At 33.1% G+C, this 20,345-nt stretch overlaps 1 protein-coding gene across 3 annotated transcripts in view; it reads right to left on the bottom strand.

Annotated features, from left to right (window-relative positions):
* Positions 1 to 16,716, bottom strand: part of LOC134245259 (kinesin-like protein KIFC3) — a 30,103-nt gene extending 13,387 nt beyond the window's left edge. The window contains exons 1-9 of one of the 3 annotated variants that reach the window (XM_062727562.1): positions 16,698 to 16,716; positions 16,520 to 16,554; positions 15,062 to 15,201; positions 14,507 to 14,601; positions 12,765 to 12,820; positions 12,238 to 12,346; positions 11,267 to 11,329; positions 965 to 1,062; positions 199 to 391 (exon numbers count right to left, since the gene is read on the bottom strand). In XM_062727562.1, the coding sequence (XP_062583546.1) occupies positions 199 to 391; positions 965 to 1,062; positions 11,267 to 11,329; positions 12,238 to 12,346; positions 12,765 to 12,809 (508 nt within the window). In that variant the 5' untranslated portion in view covers positions 12,810 to 12,820; positions 14,507 to 14,601; positions 15,062 to 15,201; positions 16,520 to 16,554; positions 16,698 to 16,716. Of the gene's footprint in view, positions 1 to 198; positions 392 to 964; positions 1,063 to 11,266; positions 11,330 to 12,237; positions 12,347 to 12,764; positions 12,821 to 12,933; positions 13,424 to 14,506; positions 14,602 to 15,061; positions 15,202 to 16,519; positions 16,555 to 16,697 lie in introns of those variants that run through there. The other 2 variants (XM_062727561.1, XM_062727559.1) reach the window with 2 other exon arrangements.
* Positions 16,717 to 20,345: the final 3,629 nt, after the last annotated feature.

Genomic DNA, 20,345 nt, shown 5'->3' with positions numbered 1-20,345 from the left:
TGAGCCAGTCAGTGCATGAACCAGCTGTATGTTGTCATGAGCCAGTCAGTGCATGAACCAGCTGTATGTTGTCATGAGCCAGTCAGTGCATGAACCAGCTGTATGTGGTCATGAGCCAGTCAGTGCATGAACCAGCTGTATGTGGTCATGAACCAGTCTGTGTATGAACCACTCTGTGTATGAACCAGTTGTACCTACCATTGATGGACTGCTCCAGTTCCAAGATCCGGTTTTCCTGGTCTTCCACCAGACTCTGTAGATTACCGATTAGCTTGTCTTTCTCCATTAGATTTATCTCCTGGGTCTTACACAGAATCCTCATCTGCTGTCTCTTTGTCATCTCCTCTTTTTCCAGTTTATTTTTGTACTTTTTATTCTTCTCTGACAAATTCTACCAAAAAAAGGGTTACAAATGAGGCTGAACAAAAGGCATAAAACATCTACAACCTTTTTTCTTAATTCATTAGCAAAAATCAGTCTAAACTCCTTATATGGTATTTGAATTTAAAACTTTAAAAAAAAAAAAAATGCTATCATTACAAAGATTGTGAATTTCTTCATATATTATTCAATATTCTTCATATAGTCTATCTACTGTAGAACATATTCTACAGTTTACTCCTGATTACCTACTTAATTTTATAAAGATTTCCTGCCATTCTTGAAATGTTTTATGTGTATTTCTTCATGAGGTATGACAATACCTGTGACCAACAAGAACATTATAGCATTAGACCCTCAGTCCTATCCCAGTAATACTGGGTACAACTAGTTCTGATTCTCTGAACTTGCAGCCTTGAGAAAATGACCTTGGACATTAATTGCTAATACATTAATAGTACTATGACAATGATGAGTGCTTTGTAAAATTCTAAGGCACACTCCATTAACTTGATTCCATTCAAAATGGACAAAAAGTTAATAGAATCATGCATGGATAAGTCTTCTATAACATTCCCCTTACTCTAATGGTGAACAAGAGTTCATCTCTCTCAGCGTTCCTCTCATCCAACTGTTTCTGTAGAGTCTTGTATTCCACAATAGAAATGTTCTCTTTGTTATCTGAAAAAAAAAAATTAATTTTACAAATTGGATATATATGTATCAAATACTCATGGTCATTTTCATATGAATAGAAATGACATTCTGAGCCTGAGTCATGACATTTAAAGTCTGTTGTGATTCTCATCGTGGAATCACAATTACATAATAATATGTTGGGGTGTTTTTATTTTTAACACAAAACCTGTTACTTTAATCTGGGCTTCGAGGTCAAAGTGAAAGTTTAACAATTCTAGCAGGCTCAATCTCAAACTGAGCAATAAACTTTTGTGGAAAGACTATCATTCTCCTTATGTTTCAATTTTCTGAGACAAATGCAAGATCACCAAGACATATGTATATAAAAGTACAAAAGCCAAATAAAAAGCAAGAAAGAACAAAATTAAAATAGTCATCTTTTGAAAACCATTCATTTTTACTTTCCAGTATTCTGACTGAAAATGCCAAGAGAGAATATCCCCAGGCCTCTCTATTATTCACAATTTCATATATAACAAAAGACCAATACATTCCGTCCCATCACAATTACAGGATTTTCCAGAGATGCATCTGATTTGTCTAGACGGTTGTGCAGCAGCAGGATACTGTGTTTAGCAATTATCGACAATTCACTGCACTAGCTTAAGGTCTCTTTAGAACAGTCTTGAAACCAAGAAGCCAATGACCTTGTATTATACAATATAATCATCTCATAAGAGTGCACTAAATTGTTATTTTTCAGTATCTTCTTTTTTCAAAAGACTGCACACCTGCGTTAATTAAATTAACTAACTTTTCATTAAATATATTTAAATATGAACATGATGGAATCCTTTATATTATATCCCCAGAAGGACAAAATATAAGTAAAGCCATTAAGAAGCAAGGATTGTGAATATATCACCTAGATTATAAATAAAAACAGATGATTGATCAAGACATTTGTCATCCCTCTCTTTAAAAAAAAAGAGAATAAATCATGAATGGTAAAGTGTACAATTTTCAGCATTAATTAATGACATGTTATCTCTCAAAAATTTCAAGAAATTCTAACCATCTGACAAAAAACAAGATCCAAATGAAAAGAGCAAAATATTTCTCACCTCCAAAAAAAAAAAGATCCACTCAATTATGCCTAAAATTCATTGACAGTCACTCAAATTTAATGTCAATTCACCATGACACATTTGAACTAGCTACTTACATTGGACATTATTATACTCCAGCCCCGAAGGAAATATGTACAGTTTCTGCGGCTGTCTGCGGGCCTGGCATAGACAACATCCATAGTACCGGGGACACACTAGCATTTTACCCAGTCGATGAACATACGTAACATTTAGCTCCATCTATCATTACACTAACACATCAAGAGACACCTCGCGGGAACAACCGTTGCCAATAATTTTTTTTTTGATGCACCAGAAATCAATTCATGCCTCAAGATGCAAGTCGGTTTTTAATCCATCTTCTGAGCAATTATAGGCAGAAGAGGAAGAGTTTGAAAAATATGCACAGATAAGGAAATGGATTATCCATGTGTGATTTAATTTGTAGCCTCTCCAATAACTTGCAGTTTGTTCAAAGATCATTGATAAAAATGCAGGAAACCGGTGGTTTTTGTTCTACACACAATCTTATACGGTTCACTTACTACTTCAATGAATAAGAGATAAGTGTGTAAATTTTACACTTGTCAATTTATGTCACAAAGTAAATACTTAAAATATTCAAATTTCTTCAATCAAAACCATAGGTATTAAACCATTTGTCATAATTAAGCCACATCAAAGGTGGTGAAACTCTCTGGGGTTTTTCATTGTTGCTTTTTTCTTTAGTTTGTTTACACAAATCAAATTTATTTTTGTGTGTGAGGATACATCAATATAAATGTTCCCATTAATAAACCAACAATTCATATAATAAAACTTTATACAAACAAATCAAATTCATGAAGATGCAAATCTTAATAAAATGTAAAACTAAGCTTATAGAAATTATAAATCCAAGGCCAAACTAAATGAATTCACAACACTAAAATAACAACTTTCCGAATTCCAGTGAATACTCCGCCAAAGACTACAATGTCACAAATACAGCCACACATACATTTATATGCACTTTAAATTTTGCTTATGTTTGAAAAACTCCTGCACACTTCCTAGGAGACCCACCCGCACATGAAGAGAATTTTTCCAATACCCCAATCACTCTGTAAAATGATAGTCAGCACATGGAGCATACACCCACCCACAATCTTTTTAATACAGGGTGGCCTCAAAACAATTACAGCTATCTGAAAACACCCTGAACTTCTTGTACCTTCCTAGTAAACATTACTTCTTTCAACAATGTCCCATAAAATTTGTAGCAATTGTACTTTTTAAAATAGAGATCCCGTTTTAATTACAAGGGGCTCTGTATGTTCATAAAAAAGTTGCTACTCGTCAACAACGTGTCAAGAGATTTTACCAAATTGATTTCTTCTGTAGGTAATACTACTTTAAAATATAACTGACTTTAAAAGATTCCCACTATGAAAAGGCATCTTAAACTAGAACTGTCCAAACGGGACAAAATACCCCCCGCTGGGTTTTTCAGAGGTAAGTTTTTCCATAATAAAGATATGTATCACACATGAATTTATGAAATTTTTCTTCCAGTGACCTTGAAGTTCCCCAAATGACCTTGGGTCAAGGTCATGACACACCCTTGGGTCATGCGCAATCTTTGTGTGAAATGAGAACCTACCAAGTTTATCCATAAGAAAGATATGGACCAGACACAAATTATGAATTTTACTTCCAGTGACCTTGAACTTCTACAAATGACCTTGGGTCAAGGTCATGACACACCCTAAGGTCAAGGGCAATCTTTGTGTGAAATGAGAACCTACCAAATTTATCCATAAGAAAGATATGGACTGGACACAAATTATATATGAACTTTTTTCTTCCAGTGACCTTGAAGTTCCCCAAATGACCTTGGGTCAAGGTCATGACACACCCTTAGGCCATGGGCAATCTTTGCGTGAAATGAGAACCTACCAAGTTTATCCATAAGAAGATATGGACTGGACACGAATAATTAAATTTTTCTTCCACTGACCTTGAAGTTCCCCAAATGACCATGGGTCAAGGTCATGACACACCCTTGGGTCATGGGCAATCTTTGTGTGAAATGAGAACCTACCAAGTTTATCCATAAGAAAGATATGGACCGGACACGAATTACCGTAAATCTGGAAATTTTTACTGTAGATAAATTTTTAGCAAATTTGCGCGTACATTGCATTCGCAAAAATATTTTTCTTAAAAATAAATCAACATTTGAAGAATTTTTTTTTTCTGAGAACTCGTGTCATTTTTTTAACTCAGTGAATAGGCGTCGGTAAGCACTGGTCATATTTAAAAGAAACCTGTTTACACTAGTCCACTATATAACTACAAGTTAATTACCCGTGCGTGTAAATTGCCTTCATTATATGCAATATCGTCCGATGATTTGACAAGCACTGATTTCCCGTTTTTAATTACCGGTATTTTCATCAATTAATTTGCCAATAAAGAGAGAACTGTCATTTTATCTTGTATCAACACGGGCGATAACTTCAGTGCATTTACTAGAAAGTTCCAAATGTAAACGCGTCGTGTAAATTTTAGGTGAAAATGTTGAGAAAATTAGTTATACCGGTATTTTTTCTTCATTTGGATTATACTTCAGGTTGAAAGGCATACACAACCTCTAAAATGTTTGTTATAATTGATTAAGAAATTATTTTCCGTGCAAATCCTTTTGTATTTTTATCAAAATTGTTTCGGAGCGATTTTGCAATATCTTGCCACGTTGCGAGCATATTGGTGGTATTCTAACTAGGCATATTATTTGAAACATAACCTGATATGAAAATCTTTAGTGATTTTTATTTTTAACACCAGTGACAATTCGCAAAAATTTGAAGCGTAAAAATTAATCAACAGCTTTTTGACCCAAATTCGCAAAAATAAATCGACGTAAAAATTTCCAGATTTACGGTATGAACTTTTTCTTCCAGTGACCATGAACTTCCCCAAATGACCTTGGGTCAAGGTCATGACAAACCCTTAGGTCATGGGCAATCTTTGTGTGGATATAGACTGATGTCCCTTTAAAAAGATATGGACCGGACACGTTTGCACAGACACGGACAGACGGACAGCTGAAAAAGGTGATCTTACCCCCCCAAACTTCGTTTGCGGGGGGGGTATAAAAAGGGGGTTGCGGTTGGGGGTTGGATTGCAGTTTTCACCTCAAAGTGTGTTACTAATTTGAATTAATAGAATAGTACATGTAACATCTAATCTAATCCAATATATGTGTATTTAATTATGATTGATAGGGAGACTCATGTAAAGGGAGCCTTGATATTGATATACATAGAAGTATGTGCATAATACTTGTTACTGTACAGGGAATTCAATAATTCTGAAATGGAGAGGTCAATTTATTCATTGAAGAGGATCATTTAAAATTGTATCCAATTAGTTTATATTGTCAATTATGACATCTGAAGTGACAAATTCTGATCATTGAAATGGTGAAAAAAATGCCTCCTGCCTCCCCTTATTCAAAATTACATGCCCTAAGCTTGACTGTATACCATACTATACATGACTATATGTCTAAAAGGATTTATATTTAATTTAAAATTTTATAACTATTTAAAAATTACTGTACCATATAATTGCAATAATTATATCTCTAATGCTTAAAAGAATTTTTTTTAGCTCAAATTCAGAACCTCTTTCTTCCTGAATCAAACTTTTAAGCCACTCTGTAGTTCTAATATTAAATCTTTGAGCCATAAAAATATTCTCTGTATAGGTGGAGATTTGTTTATATTGAGATAAGGTTAGCAGATTTATTGGAAGGATCCATCAGAAAAATTCTCAGTTGACAATCACAGAAGTCAGGCATTTGTGTATTTAACAGGAGAAGTGCACACAGTAGGCATTTTTTGCTCAATTTAAATAATCAAGTTCACATCCCATTGGCGACTAAATCATTTTTAAACTGTGCTCAAATGAAAATTGTTGAATAGAAATGATTGACCTCAACAATTGGAATTTCATTCATAGATTTTATGAAAGTATATCAAAAGTGTTTTTTTTATCAAAATGATTTTTTTGAATTGACTTATTATGCTCCTATAATTGAAGATTCAGGGGCATATAGTTTTTGCCCTGTCCATCCGTCTGTTTGTCCAAAATAACTTTGACATTGCCCATAACTTTTGATTGGTTAGAGTTATGTCTGATCCAGCATCAACAGCCAGTGTGGTGATGTGCATTCATAGAAGCATCAGCCATGCACACATTTACTTTGGAATGAAACCTCAAAAACATTTAACCTGTATTGTCATCCAGGAAAAGAAGATCAGATCCTGCATCCTAAGCAAGTTAGGTGTACATCCCATGACGCATACATGATCCACGCAACTTTGGCCTAGCTATAAGACTTATAGTTACCTGAGAATGAGACCTGCTCTTTAAAATTTAATGGGAAGCCAAAGTCTATGTCAGAGCATGAGCTCATCTTGACTTTCTCTAGGGGCTAATATTTTGTCAGACAATTTTGAAAAAATATTTAATTTTCATTAACAGTTCATGAATTTAATCTTACAAGGCAGGCTTCGCTTTACATAAGCATTTTCCTTTTAATGTAATTATGCAATGTTTCCTAGCTCTGTTCATGGACTACTAATTTGTATTGTAAATTCAGTACCATAATGGATAATATGTTCCTTGTTAAGATTTCCTTATTGCTGATGGATATGATAAATTAAAACTTCAAAGCATGGAAAATGTGTTCTTAAAATGACAACACATTTTACTTTGAATTCCTTTATCATAATACCAGGTGTATACATGTATTATGGTAAGGTATCGTATGACCATGAGATTATATGTCAACTAAAAATCACTGAATTTGGGGAGGAGAGGAGAAAAGGGGGAGGGGGGGGGGGGGGGAATGTGTGTTGAGTCAGACCTCTACCACCACCACTGAAATCTTATTAGCTCACCTGAGCCGAAGGCTCAAGTGAGCTTTTCTGATCACATTTTGTCCGGTGTCCGTCTGTCTGTCCGTCTGTCTGTCTGTAAACTTTTCACATTTTCGACTTCTTCTCAAGAACCGCTGGGCCAATTTCAACCAAACTTGCCACAAAGTATCCTTGGGTGAAGGGGATTCAAGTTTCTTCAAATGAAGGGCCACGCCCTCATTCAAGGGGAGATAATTGGGAATTAATGAAAATTTGGTGGGATATTTTAAAAATCTTCTTCTCAAGAACCACTGTGCCAGGAATTATGAAACTTATGGGGAAACATCCTCAGGTAGTGTAGTTTCAAGTTTGTTCAAATCATGACCCCCGGGGGTAGGGCGGGGCCAAAATGGCCGACCAAACTTTTACATAGAAATATATAGGAAAATTCTTTAAAAATCTTCTTCTCAAGAATGACAAAGCCATAATTCATCATATTTATATGGGAGCATGCTCAGGTAGTGTAGATTAAAGTTTGTTCAAATCATGACCCCCGGGGGTAGGGTGGGGCCAAAATGGCCGACCAAACTTTTACATAGAAATATATATAGGAAAATTCTTTAAAAATCTTCTTCTCAAGAATGACAAAGCCATAATTCATCATATCTATATGGGAGCATGTTCAGGTAGTGTAGATTCAAGTTTGTTCAAATCATGACCCCCCGGGGTAGGGCGGGGCCAAAATGGCCGACCAAACTTTTACATAGAAATATATAGGAAAATTCTTTAAAAATCTTCTTCTCAAGAATGACAAAGCCATAATTTATCATATTTATATGGAAGCATGCTCAGGTAGTGTAGATTCAAGTTTGTTCAAATCATGACCCCCAGGGGTAGGGCGGGGCCAAAATGGCCGACCAAAGTTTTTGAAGATATATATAGGAAAATTCTTTAAAAATCATTTTCTAAAAAATAGCAAATCCATGATTGGTCATGGGACTACTTTTGGATTTAAACTTTACAATAAAAAGCCATTTTCTACTTTTTCCTACCCTTAGTGCTCAGGTGAGCGATGTGGCCCATGGGCCTCTTGTGTAACAGTATGTCAGAGTCCATTTCTCAAATTGATATATATAAAGTTACAAGTTATTATTTCTTGTCAAACACACAAGTTCATTCAGTTACTTTTCTACAAAACACCTTAAATCAGTTAAATTTCTCCATGAAATAAAAATTTGTGCTTTAAAGAATAGGTTTTCTTGTACAATGTATCACTCTTAAAATGATATATAGCAACTCTCACATAAAAATCAATTTTTGTGTACTTGGTAGCAATAGTTTCCAAATATTTACATAAGTTTGGATCAACAACCCCCACTCACCACCCAGATTTATCCATGTGGAAGTACGGCCAATTTTAGCAACTAATTGTTTTTATTTAACAAATATTCAATACACTTTTTGAAGGTTCCGTTCAATGAAATGCAAAAACCCTAACACTAGTGTTAATTGTTGTTAAATATTGAGGTGTAAAGCCCGCTTAAGTCACTTTGAAGTTGTTAATTAACTCTGTATTCAAAGAAGAATGGATATAATAGGAATGAAAGAAAAAGTGAGCTAGCTCACATACCCCACGCTCCCCCAAAACTTGACGGTGAAACACATAATGAAAGGCACAGTGCACTTTAAATACATAGTATAGATCAAAAAGGGCAATAATTGTAAAAAAAATCTTCACATCAAAATGTTTTGCACATTACGACATTTAAATGTGGAAAGAAATTTCTAGACAAATAATTGAATCAAAAGTTCTTGGCATTATACAAATCCAAACATGAATTTGAAGTGGTTGGGGTGGGGGTGGGGGGGGGGGGGTGAGAAATTTTCTTGAATAATAGGCAAAACTCTTTGGGATAAAATAATGGAATATGTCCTAAATATCTGCATAGGTTGACAAAACTATGTACAACAGTTTAACAGGAGTGGTGCTGACAAACTGTTCATTTCTATATTCAAATATGGCCAAAAAGTCTAAGTTAAAAAGTGCGGAAATTCCCGGAAAAAATAATGGAATCGGAATTTCCTGGCAATATGCACATCTACACATTGTGTCCTAAATACCTGCAAAGTTTGACGAAATTCTGTGCAGCGGTTTATGAGGAGTTGCGCTGACAAACTGTTCATCTGTATATTCAAGGTATGGCCAAATGTCCAAGTTAAAAAGTGCGGAAATTCCCGGAAAAAATAAGGAATCGGAATTTCCTGGTAATATGCACATCTACACATTGTGTCCTAAATACCTGCAAAGTTTGACGAAATTCTGTGCAGCGGTTTATGAGGAGTTGCGCTGACAAACTGTTCATCTGTATATTCAAGGTATGGCCAAATGTCCAAGTTAAAAAGTGCGGAAATTCTCGGAAAAAATAATGGAATCGGAATTTCCTGGTAATATGCACATCTACACATTGTGTCCTAAATACCTGCAAAGTTTGACGCAATTCTGTGCAGCGGTTTATGAGGAGTTGTGCTGACAAACTGTTCATCTCTATATTCAAGGTATGGCCAAATGTCTAAGTTAAAAAGTGCGGAAATTCCCAAAAAATAATTTTTCCTGGTAATATGCACATCTACACATTATGTCCTAAATACCTGCAAAGTTTGACAAAATTCTGTGCAGCGGTTTATGAGGAGTTGCGCTGACAAAAAAAGAGGACTGACTGACTGACGGACTGACTGACTGACTGACTGACTGACGGACGGGTCAAAAACATTATACCTCCCGCAACTAGTTGCGTGGGGTATAATTAAAAGAAAGCAATACAAAGCCTACCTGAGACTTAGGCCCAACATTTTTTTTCTTTTCAATACTTAGGTAGAAGGTAAATGGATGTTAGATTTACTGGTAATATTTGATCAGAATGACTGTCATGCGATTATCACCACCTAAACATGGGAACCTATTTATGCTTTTCTACCATAACCCATTTACAAATGCCCTTCATTGGAAAATAAATTTTACTCGGGCTCAACAGACTTTTATAAGGAACTTCCTGGTTGTCATGTGGCTCTTTTGAATATTCTGTCAATGCACAAAATAATGATCAAGAAATTCCAAATGATATCAACTACCTACTAGGGCTGTGTATTGAGCCAAAAATTTCGATACGATACGATACAATATTTTTTAAAGCGATATGCGATATATTGGATTCTAAAACAAGTCCATCAGAAAAGGCTTATTCATCATTTTAATGCATAACTTTCATAATAATTAAGTGTTATATTACCCATTTTAAACTTCTTGTCTCATTGACATTACAAATAACACTTCAAATGAAAACTTTTTATGACATTAAAAAAATTCAAATTCAATTGTCTTTGTATTTTGTAACAGTTATAAAAACTGTGTTATTTCCTTACAAATTATATTATTATTGAACAGTTTTATCTCAAAAAAGTGAAATATAATCTTTGGTGATTGAAATTCCCATCTTTATAACTGAATTAGAAGAAAAGCTATTTGTCCGATACATATTGGAAGTTATTTTTCGATACGATATTTTTCTTGAATATCGATACGTATGGATATATCAATATATTGATACAGCCCTACTACCTACTGTAAATCACTATTTATTCGCGAGAACTTTATTTTCGCATAATTAAACGAGACAATATGCTCGCGAAAATTTCATTCTCGCGTTTAATAGTATTCCTTAAGATTATATAGAGCAATGATCATAATTCGTGAAAATTTTGTCTCGCTAATAAAGAGTCAATGACTATCTCGCGAAAATAAGGTGTCGCGAAAATTAAGTGATCTACAGTACCATAGAAAGACCACTTATTAAAAGTGTAAGAACACAAAACTATGACATAGTTCATAACTGAATGCAAGGGACAAAACTGCAATTCAAACTAGAAATTTACATTCTAAAATGGGAAAGACTACTACAGGGCTATTCAGTTTTGTTTGAGATGATACAACTTCCCCGCAATGTATGTATTTAATTTTTTTTTAATAAGCTAAAATCCCACTTTGGCATAGACATCAATGTCCTAATTTGTGAATGCATGATTCAATCAATAAAAAATTTGATGCACCAAATATATTTTACAAATTGATATCACAGTCTATTTTCAATCAATTTGTACAGAATGCTTTCAAGTTAACTTTTGTTTTTACTTTTGGCAGTCAATTCTAACCTGAATCATCAAATGGATTCTCATCCTCTTCTGATTCTGACGGAGAGTCAACTGGAATGTCATCTGTGGAAAAAATAAAGATTCTTTATTTATACTGTAGCAATTTCTTAATGTTACTAACCACTTCATCCAAAAAAAAAATTAATCCACATATATGCAAAACTTTATCTATTTTCATCTAAAAAATGGATATATATATATTTTTTATTCTTTTATTTTTAATTTTCAGTACTGTGAAAAAAAAAAAACTATGCTGAATATTTGGTTGTAAAAGAGCATACTTTTTACTACAAACAATCATATACTGAAATAAGGTGTATTTCTAAAGTACTTGCAACAAAGACCAAAATCTAATTATGTTTGTAACTTTCTCTTGTACATTGATTTGAATATTGTTTTAATCTTTTGTTTCATTTAACAAGAATTTAACAAGATATTCTTATGATAGCAATTTCAAACAGAATCATTAATTTTACAGAATTTTACAATCAACTTAAGTTTTTGGTCTTAGTCGTAAGTTCTTTTGTAAAATGGGCCCCAGAACCCAAGGTTGTTGAAAAAAGATTTGATTTTCTTCTCATGGACACCCTGCTTCTCTACATATTGTCTTGCGAAATTTTATAGAGGTACTTATAAGAAACCTTAGTGGTTACTGGAAAATCTGCTGCACTTGAACAAATTACATCACAGTGAAGGTAACAAACAAACAAGGTTTTATTATCATGATTATAGAGTAACATAAGGACAGAGCATTGCTTTGCTGTTGGTGGTGGTTTTTTGGGGGGTGGGGTTAAGGGGGTAATAATATCTTTTTCCACCATCTTGGGTTCTATACTTAAGATAAGCTTTGATCTTATAGTCAAAGTAGGCAAACACAACATCTCAAATTATTTTAAGAACTTTTGTGCCTGTGTCCCTCCATGAGCTTTCCTGTTTACAAATTTTAATGCTTTAATATTCCATCAACCTACCTTCAAAACCCAGTTGCTTTTTCCACAGTTCTGATCTGGAGGGGGAGGGGACTGGTTTATTACCCACAATCCTGGGGCTGTAGGACATCGGGGTTCTGAAGGCTGGCTCCTATATAAAGTAACAAATAAAATATGAAGAGCAAAATACAAAGACGACCTTAGAAACTTTTCAAAACAGCTATAAATGCAGTATCACATCTACCATGCAAAATTTATATGACAAAAATATTCTTCACCTCAAATTGGCTCAAAATATATGAATTACTGTAGAAGTACTTTTTTCCGCGTGGTATTAATTTACACTATGTACATGGTCACAAATATTCCGCGGAATATTGTCCAAGCGTACTTAATATAAATGTAAGGGATATAGTGACAGTCTAAGAAATCCGCATAATTTTCAACCCGCGGATTAAACGGAAATTGAGATTCCGCTGAATTATGACCAGGTGGAAAAAAGTACATCTACAGTACTTTTTTTCTTTTAAATACTGATGATTCTTATTTGTTACAAGAATAAGTATTACCTTCATTTTTGGTCCTCCAGGGGTAAAGGCCTTTTTAGCACTCATTTTGTTAAAAGCTACAAGAAAAGTATAAGTCATAAATGAAATTAAAAATTTTCTTCATAGAAAACTTCTTCAGAATACCATCAAGATTTCCTTAAGAAAATTCAACTTTCTTCTCCACAATTACCAAATTTTCTGATCATCTTCCAGAATTTTGGACCCAGGATTTAGAAATTCCAAAATGTAAATGGTTTAGAATGTATATTCCTTGAGGCCACAATAAATCCAACACCACAGAAAAAAAATTTACTTCAACACCACATTCACAGAAACCACAAAACAACAAAGGAACTATGACAGAATTTCGGTAGTAGACTCGGGCGATTAGGAACGGTCAGGTACTAACAATAGACACTGCAAATTAGCCCTTCCTAATCTTCCGATATAATACTCTGCCAAAGTTTTCTTAATCTTTCTTAATTACATTACATGGCTCTTTTCTGTAGAAATACTTTTAAAATTTCCAGTTTTAAATGGATTAATCATTCCCATCAAAATTAAAAGTTCTTGTTTTGTGTGAATAGTAAAATGACATTGACTGGTACGTTTATAATGGAGAAATTAGATTTATCACCGACACAGGGCTATTGTGTAATTCATATTGACACAAGTTTCTACAATCAAACATATACACTTGAAAAGAAAGAAGAATGGCAGAATTTGAATATTGACAGTAACAATTTAATATGTGTAGCTCCTGAAGTTACAAGCACTGTTGTCAAAGCTAATCCTTTCATTATCCTTTCATAATTGTTACAAATTTCTACCAAATTTGAAGAAAAAAAAAGCTTCAAAGCACCTTGGCTAAGGATTGACCAATCGGCCAGATAAACATGATTAAGGAGACCGTTCAACTTTTTAAAGAATCCCCAACTTCTACAATTCAAGAGACCATCTTTGGAGGTACGCACCTCTATCAAGTACCAATCTGCAAAACTCTGTCCTACTTTTGTGTCAAACTCTACCACTACATGTACTGTAAAACAATTTGTCAAAGTGTATTACTTACAAAATTGAAATGAATAGAAGTTTTATAGCAATTAAAGCATTTATTTTTCAAACAGTCACCAAATAGGGATATATCCACCACTTGTCTTTGGGGCTTGCCAGAACCATGTTGGGTATGTTTAACAGAATATACTGACAGGAATTAGTAATTCCATAGTGGTATTTGTCAATGTTCAATCGAGACATTTTAGAATTGTAAACTGTGATTCATTTTGAAATCATGGTAACTGTCAACTCAAATTTATGTTGTTTGATTTGAAAAAAAAAAAAATCAAACTTACATAGTTGTACACCAGAACCAGGTTTGAGATAATAAACTTATTAAGTGCCCTTCAAGTTCTTTTACCCTTCGTTTGAAAATGAAAATCATTCAAGTCCATATTCCATATATATATATATATACAATTTCTGTATCCTCAAATTAAAAGGTCAGAAGAATCACAAGAGATTATTGTGTTCATACCCATTTTTGAATAGTAAAATTGCATAAACTACCCAGAGGGAAAAGTTGTTCTACAATTTACAAAGGCCTTCAACTTCACAACAGTTCTGTTATTATGGAATGTCTTTCTCTTTGAAGTATCAACAACCTGATTAATTCTCTCTACAAAACATAATGATATACCTCCACAAATCACTATAAGCTTTTCTATATTTAAACTGTGTTTTTTTCCTCAGTGATAAAGACCCACCTGTTAATCCCTTTCAGGTCCTAAGAGGATTAGCTGGGATAAGGATTATCTACCTGTTCTCTGTTTTAATTCTTATGTAACTGAAACACTGCGATCTGAAAAACAAGAGGATAAAGTCAGGTCTTTGAGTCAATATGTTCAGGACTGAGGACTTATAAAATCTATTCCAACAATTTAAGGGTGTTTGCGGTCATATTAGGTTTATGTTTACAATTGTTTTAGAAACACAGTACTATTTTTTTAAAGTTGTTGTTTAACTCCTCTTTGCCAGAGAAAGGAAGATGCATAATTATTTTAATAATTACTAAATAGAATCAGTATATTTTTTTAATACTCTATAGGGAAAAAACAGGGCATTTCTCTTGATGATTCCAGTTTTTTTAATTCATTCAGATTTTTATCAGAAAACCATAATAAACATAATAAAATTTATTTACATTGCATGACAGCCAGGTAAATATCTTTTTCATTGTATGAATAATATCAATAAGATTCCTGATTAAAGAATTTCAATTCAGTATGTGATATTAAAACCCTGAACAAATTGACACCTACCTATCATATTCCAGTAGAGGTATATGACATTTCCACCAATAATAAAAGTTGTCAAGCCACTCTGTTAGATCAAGCTACTCCACTTCAAATTTCCTTCCTTACAAGCCCCTCTTCTGACAGAAGCTGTTCTGTAACAGCAGCTAAAACAAATCAATACACACCATTATTTGAACAAGCAAGGTAATGGCCAAAGTAAAAAAAAAATTCCTGTGAAGCCATCAATAGAAAGCTCGAGTACCATATATTGACTTTTTGTTATACCCGATAATATGAAAATTACCATACTCATACTTTATGACACATTACTGCCAACAAAGTGACAATTTTTTTTATACTGTGCAGAAACTGACTTTCTGATTTTTGAAATAAAGAATTAACTTTTCGAGACTTTAATTCTAGTCCCACATTTTATTGTGAAGAAATCAATACACAACTTTTATAAACTTGGGCCCTTGTAGTGATTCAAACATTTAAAAAACTTGAGATATTTACCCAGAGCTGTAAAAATACTGCAATAGGCCAAAGTTTATGTTTGGAAACTAAACTAACTTTAAGAGAAGTTTTGATCTGTTATTGATTTCTCTTTTGATTGTCTTTCAAAGTCTCCCCAGGACCCAAAATTATAGAAATCCAACTCAGCATAAAAATCCCATTAGTGCTGCAACTGCAGTTGTATAAGACAATGGAAAAGAATGCATACTTAGACTGCTAGTCTCTCTGGTAATTACACTATAGGAACAATGCATTCATGAATAAATCATTTTCATTTTCAATAAAACTCATTTAGTCAAACTTTGTTATCTCGAACTCATTGGACGAAGAAAACATTTGAGATGTCCAAGAATTTGTGATATCTAGGGTAAGATATTCATAGAATAAATTGTTGGGACTTCTAATTTACTTCAGCATATCCATGGAACTGTAACTCACTTTTTATTCGTGAGAACTTTATTTTCACGTAATTACACCAGACAGTGTGCGAAAAATTCTCACATAATATAATATTCCGTAGGATTAAATAGAGCAATTATTATTTTTTCTCTCACTTTTTTTGTCTCACTTATCAAGAGTCAATGAGTATCTCATGAAAATAAGGTGTCACAAAAATTTAGTGATCTACAGTAATCTAGATATCACCGTACCAAAGTTCAGCTGTATTCTCAATACAAACTCAGTACATGCATCTCCAACTCAAAGAAACCATAAAAATTTTGAGATGTTTGAGAAAGTAACTCTTTATCAAAGGTTTATAGAACCTTTTTTACTTGACCAAAGCATACATCTTATGAATCTACGTAAAACTTTGTACCTTGTAACAATTAATGTTGAACTCTATGGGACTTAAAATTTTTTTTCAAGATTTCGTAAAGTAAAATTCATTAAGAAAATCTGATTGGTATTTAAAATATTGATGTTAAAGATACTTAAGATTAGCTGTATCTCCATTCTTGTTCTTACCTTCAATTTCCTTGAATTTCTTAGATCTGTCCTCACTAAATCAGGTTTTGATGATAGTCATTCTGTAATAGAAGACTTCATGGAGACTATTCATTTATCAGCAGATATATATATTTGATATATAAACATGAATTGTTAAACATTTAAGTAAAAGAACATTCTTTGTTTTCTCAAGTACCTTATATATGCAGGAACAAGTATTGTGTATGCCAGGTAAAACTAGTCTTCAAATCTGTAAAGACACAAAATATATAAACAGATCATATAAAATCTGCTACATTCGTATACAGAACATATAATAAACATGCAGACGCCAGTCAGAATTCATTTTAAAATGACACTTTTTTTATTAATCCATAATATTATTCAGCAATTTGTTAGTTTAGGATTATTATTAAATATTCAACAGACACGACAAATCCGATCGTATAAACAATCATTTCGCTTCCTTCACCTCCATTGTCTACTCAAGACAAAATTTCAATAGCACTAAAATATTCATTTAAATTCTCCATTTTTTAAATGCTTAAACCTACACCCAAAATGAAATCTGATACTTGTAAATCCCTCTCCATGTCTGTTTTTTCTCTTTCCCTGAGTCTCGATGATCAATAATCCCACATATACATTGATGCCTTAGTCTTACAATCATCTAATTTAATTGATTTACATCTTGTTTGCGTACTCAAGGTACATTAATTAATTAAAGATCCCCTTCATAAGAGATTAATGGCAGAATGAATGCTTTGTGCACGTAATTTAAATATAAAACTAAATTCAAATTCAAATGAAAATTTTGCTTCAAAAATATTTAAAATTTGAGTAAATTCCCCCTAAATTGTCTTATCTAACATTCTAAGATAATTGTGTTTGTTATGATGTTATCATGGTTACATGTCATTTTATTATTGTATTGTGGAAGATATCAAATTAAATTAAAGTCAATGTATTAGTATTAATAATATCTTGACGTATGTGATAATTCAAAAGTCAACAATCAGACACCATACATGAAACAGTGTGATGGTTTTTACCCTTTTATAGTAGGTTTTAGTATATGTATGTCTCATTAAATGATTAAATAACATACTGATAGAGTCTTATAATTTTGAAACACTGGACAGGACTGGCATTGCATAGCAGTGTTTTCCAAAAGAAATGAAATGTAAGGGACATTTTAAAAGTAAAAGGATGGGGTTGAAGGGGCAACGCCAGAAGATCCATAGGAATGTCATTACAGGCTGAGGCTGGGAAATTTTCAAACCCAAGACTTACGTACAACCCTGCATTATATATGACAGTTTCTGTATGAAAGATATTTTCTTCTACCCTTTAACATGTTTAAAGACCTCATTCTACTTAGTAATCTAAAAGCACACCAATCAGATACGATATCCAAATATTTTTTCTACAAAATAAAACCCATGTACCTTAATTAACATGCTTACCTCTGAATGGTCTCAAAACCCTGTATTCCTTCACAACTACTGTATGTTCAATCTGGTAGTATCCTAGAATGAGTCGAATCTCTCAGCTTCTCAACTAAAAATAAATGACACCCACAAATAGATCAACCCTGACTCCAACATTTATAAGGATATTTTTATTTCACTTTTAGTTCCATGGGAATCTAGAGTCAAATACCAGTGTAAGATTTGATCTTGTTATATCAACAATAAGCCATTTAACTTTTTCTGTATCCCTACGTATATTAAAGTGACGTTTTCATTTATCCTTTTGTGCTAGGGCAAACAACAAAAAAAGCTCTTAGAATACAATTGCAGGTCTGCACTTGTGATTTATCTAAATAGGAAACAAAATATATGTAATTATATACCTATCAATAGATCAGAATTTTAAATCAGTTTAAAGGAATAAATCTTCACAGGTAAAAACTTCAAGGTCTAAAGTCATTAAGAAAAACTTCATTTGTGGTTTAAAGCCCTTATTTTATTGTGTGACCATACCTTCTTCCAAACTTCATGAAATAAATATATCATTAAGTTTCTACTTTCTAGCACGAAAAATAAAAACTGATTTTTAATAACTTTCTTGAACTTAATATATCATTTAAATGTTCTTGTTATTTCAAAACTGCAGGTAAGAATAAACAAACAAACAAAAAATAATAAAAGCATATAGCCACTGAGATTATATTAACTTTATAAATTTTGGGGGGATGTCTCTTAAATTTAAAACTGCCTTAATTAATAACCAGTCTCCAAGGCCATAAACTTAGATTAGTTCACTTTTTATCTCAGCCCCACTTTTACAAAAGGAATATGTAGTGTAATTCAAAAGTGAGATAGAGATCAAAAGTGAGCTCATCAAAGTTTTATGGCCCAGCTAGGAGCCAGTTTGTCGTTTTTGGTCCACATTTTAGCTTACAATTAACTTTTTTTCAAGGGACATTAAAACAAAATTTGAAAGAAATTCTTGTTAAAGAATTATTTGCAAGGTGTGAAGATTACAATAGATTTTATTAAGGAATGAATGTTTCCACACTCCACATGCATGGAATGTTATAGGTGCAGGTTTATTTTCATATGAGTCCTCAATACAATCTGTAACTATAAAGGGATTTGAGCAGGACACATCACATTTGATCATGTGTGCATGGAGTACAACAATTGCAAATCTTTAACAAGAAAATTAAAATCTGCACATTAATTTAATGGATACTGCAGATAAATTGCAGACAAAACTTTTTTTCATAGTAATATAAGCACCTTTCACACTTCGTTTTAGCAATGTAACTTAAAAACATCACGCGACGCCAGAGACGTGTCAGATATCATGCGGTTTGAAAAGACATATCTGAATTCGTACAGTGTAACTATGATTGTGTTAACGGACGCACCAATGACCATCTTCATGTTAGAAAAGTTATTTTTTTCACTTTGTCAATACAGTGAAGTCGCCAATTTCGGGTCACGTCAGGGTGTTTCGTTGATATTTTGCAAATCTGTTCAATTTATATTTTATGCAATATATGTATTGAAAGAACAAATAGTGAGTCATCCAAACACCTTTTCGTTTTCAAAGTAGCTGCACGGGAACAATATTTACACGGGTATTTCAGCAAGGCCTAGCTTCCCCAGTTACGAATCATTTTCTCCATTTCCGGGTCATATGACTTCACGGTCGTGTAATATTCATGGAACGCTTTGGAACACGATTTTTATGATGTTGAAACAAAAACAATTCATGCAGCTTGGAAAAAAGTAAAACAATCACAGAAATATGTTTTAATTATTTTTAAAACAATTACAAATTGCAGTATGCAGAATGTAAAAAATGTATTAGGATTAATGATACAATTAAATTCATTTATTTAAAAGATGCATTTGAAGGGTTAACTAGATTTTGATTTTTAGAAAAAATATTTTCCAGTTAGAAAACTTTTGATAATCAAGGTAAATACGTGGTTGTCGATTGGTTTTGTACATAGAAATTTGAAATGTTCATGCCACGATATTGCGTGACCCACAACTGGAGAAACTACTACAGTTTGATTTAATAATCATAATAATTTTATTTGAGCAACGATCATTATGATTGATTTCTGAGTTAAAACTAAATGCATTTGCCATACTTTCGAGCTCTTATTATTTATCTAGAACTTTTATATCAGCCTTTCTGTAGCGAACAAAAACGAAAGTAGCCTGTCACCGCAGCAGAAATATCCAAGTCTTTAATGAGCGCGTTTCAAAATTTCGATTGTCGGATGCTCTCTTAAAGTTGATATTCAAAATTTTGTAATTAATGACAAACAGAAAGACCAGTTCTTCACGACCAGCGTATTCATTAAGTATTTTGCGCTTAA

Source organism: Saccostrea cucullata, unplaced genomic scaffold (genome assembly GCF_032062105.1).
Source record: "Saccostrea cucullata isolate Sc308-1 unplaced genomic scaffold, CSIRO_AGI_Scuc_v1 ctg274, whole genome shotgun sequence".
Lineage (NCBI taxonomy): Eukaryota > Metazoa > Mollusca > Bivalvia > Ostreida > Ostreidae > Saccostrea > Saccostrea cuccullata.
The sequence above is the reverse complement of the archived record's forward strand: the minus strand, read 5'-3'. Positions and strand labels throughout refer to the sequence as shown.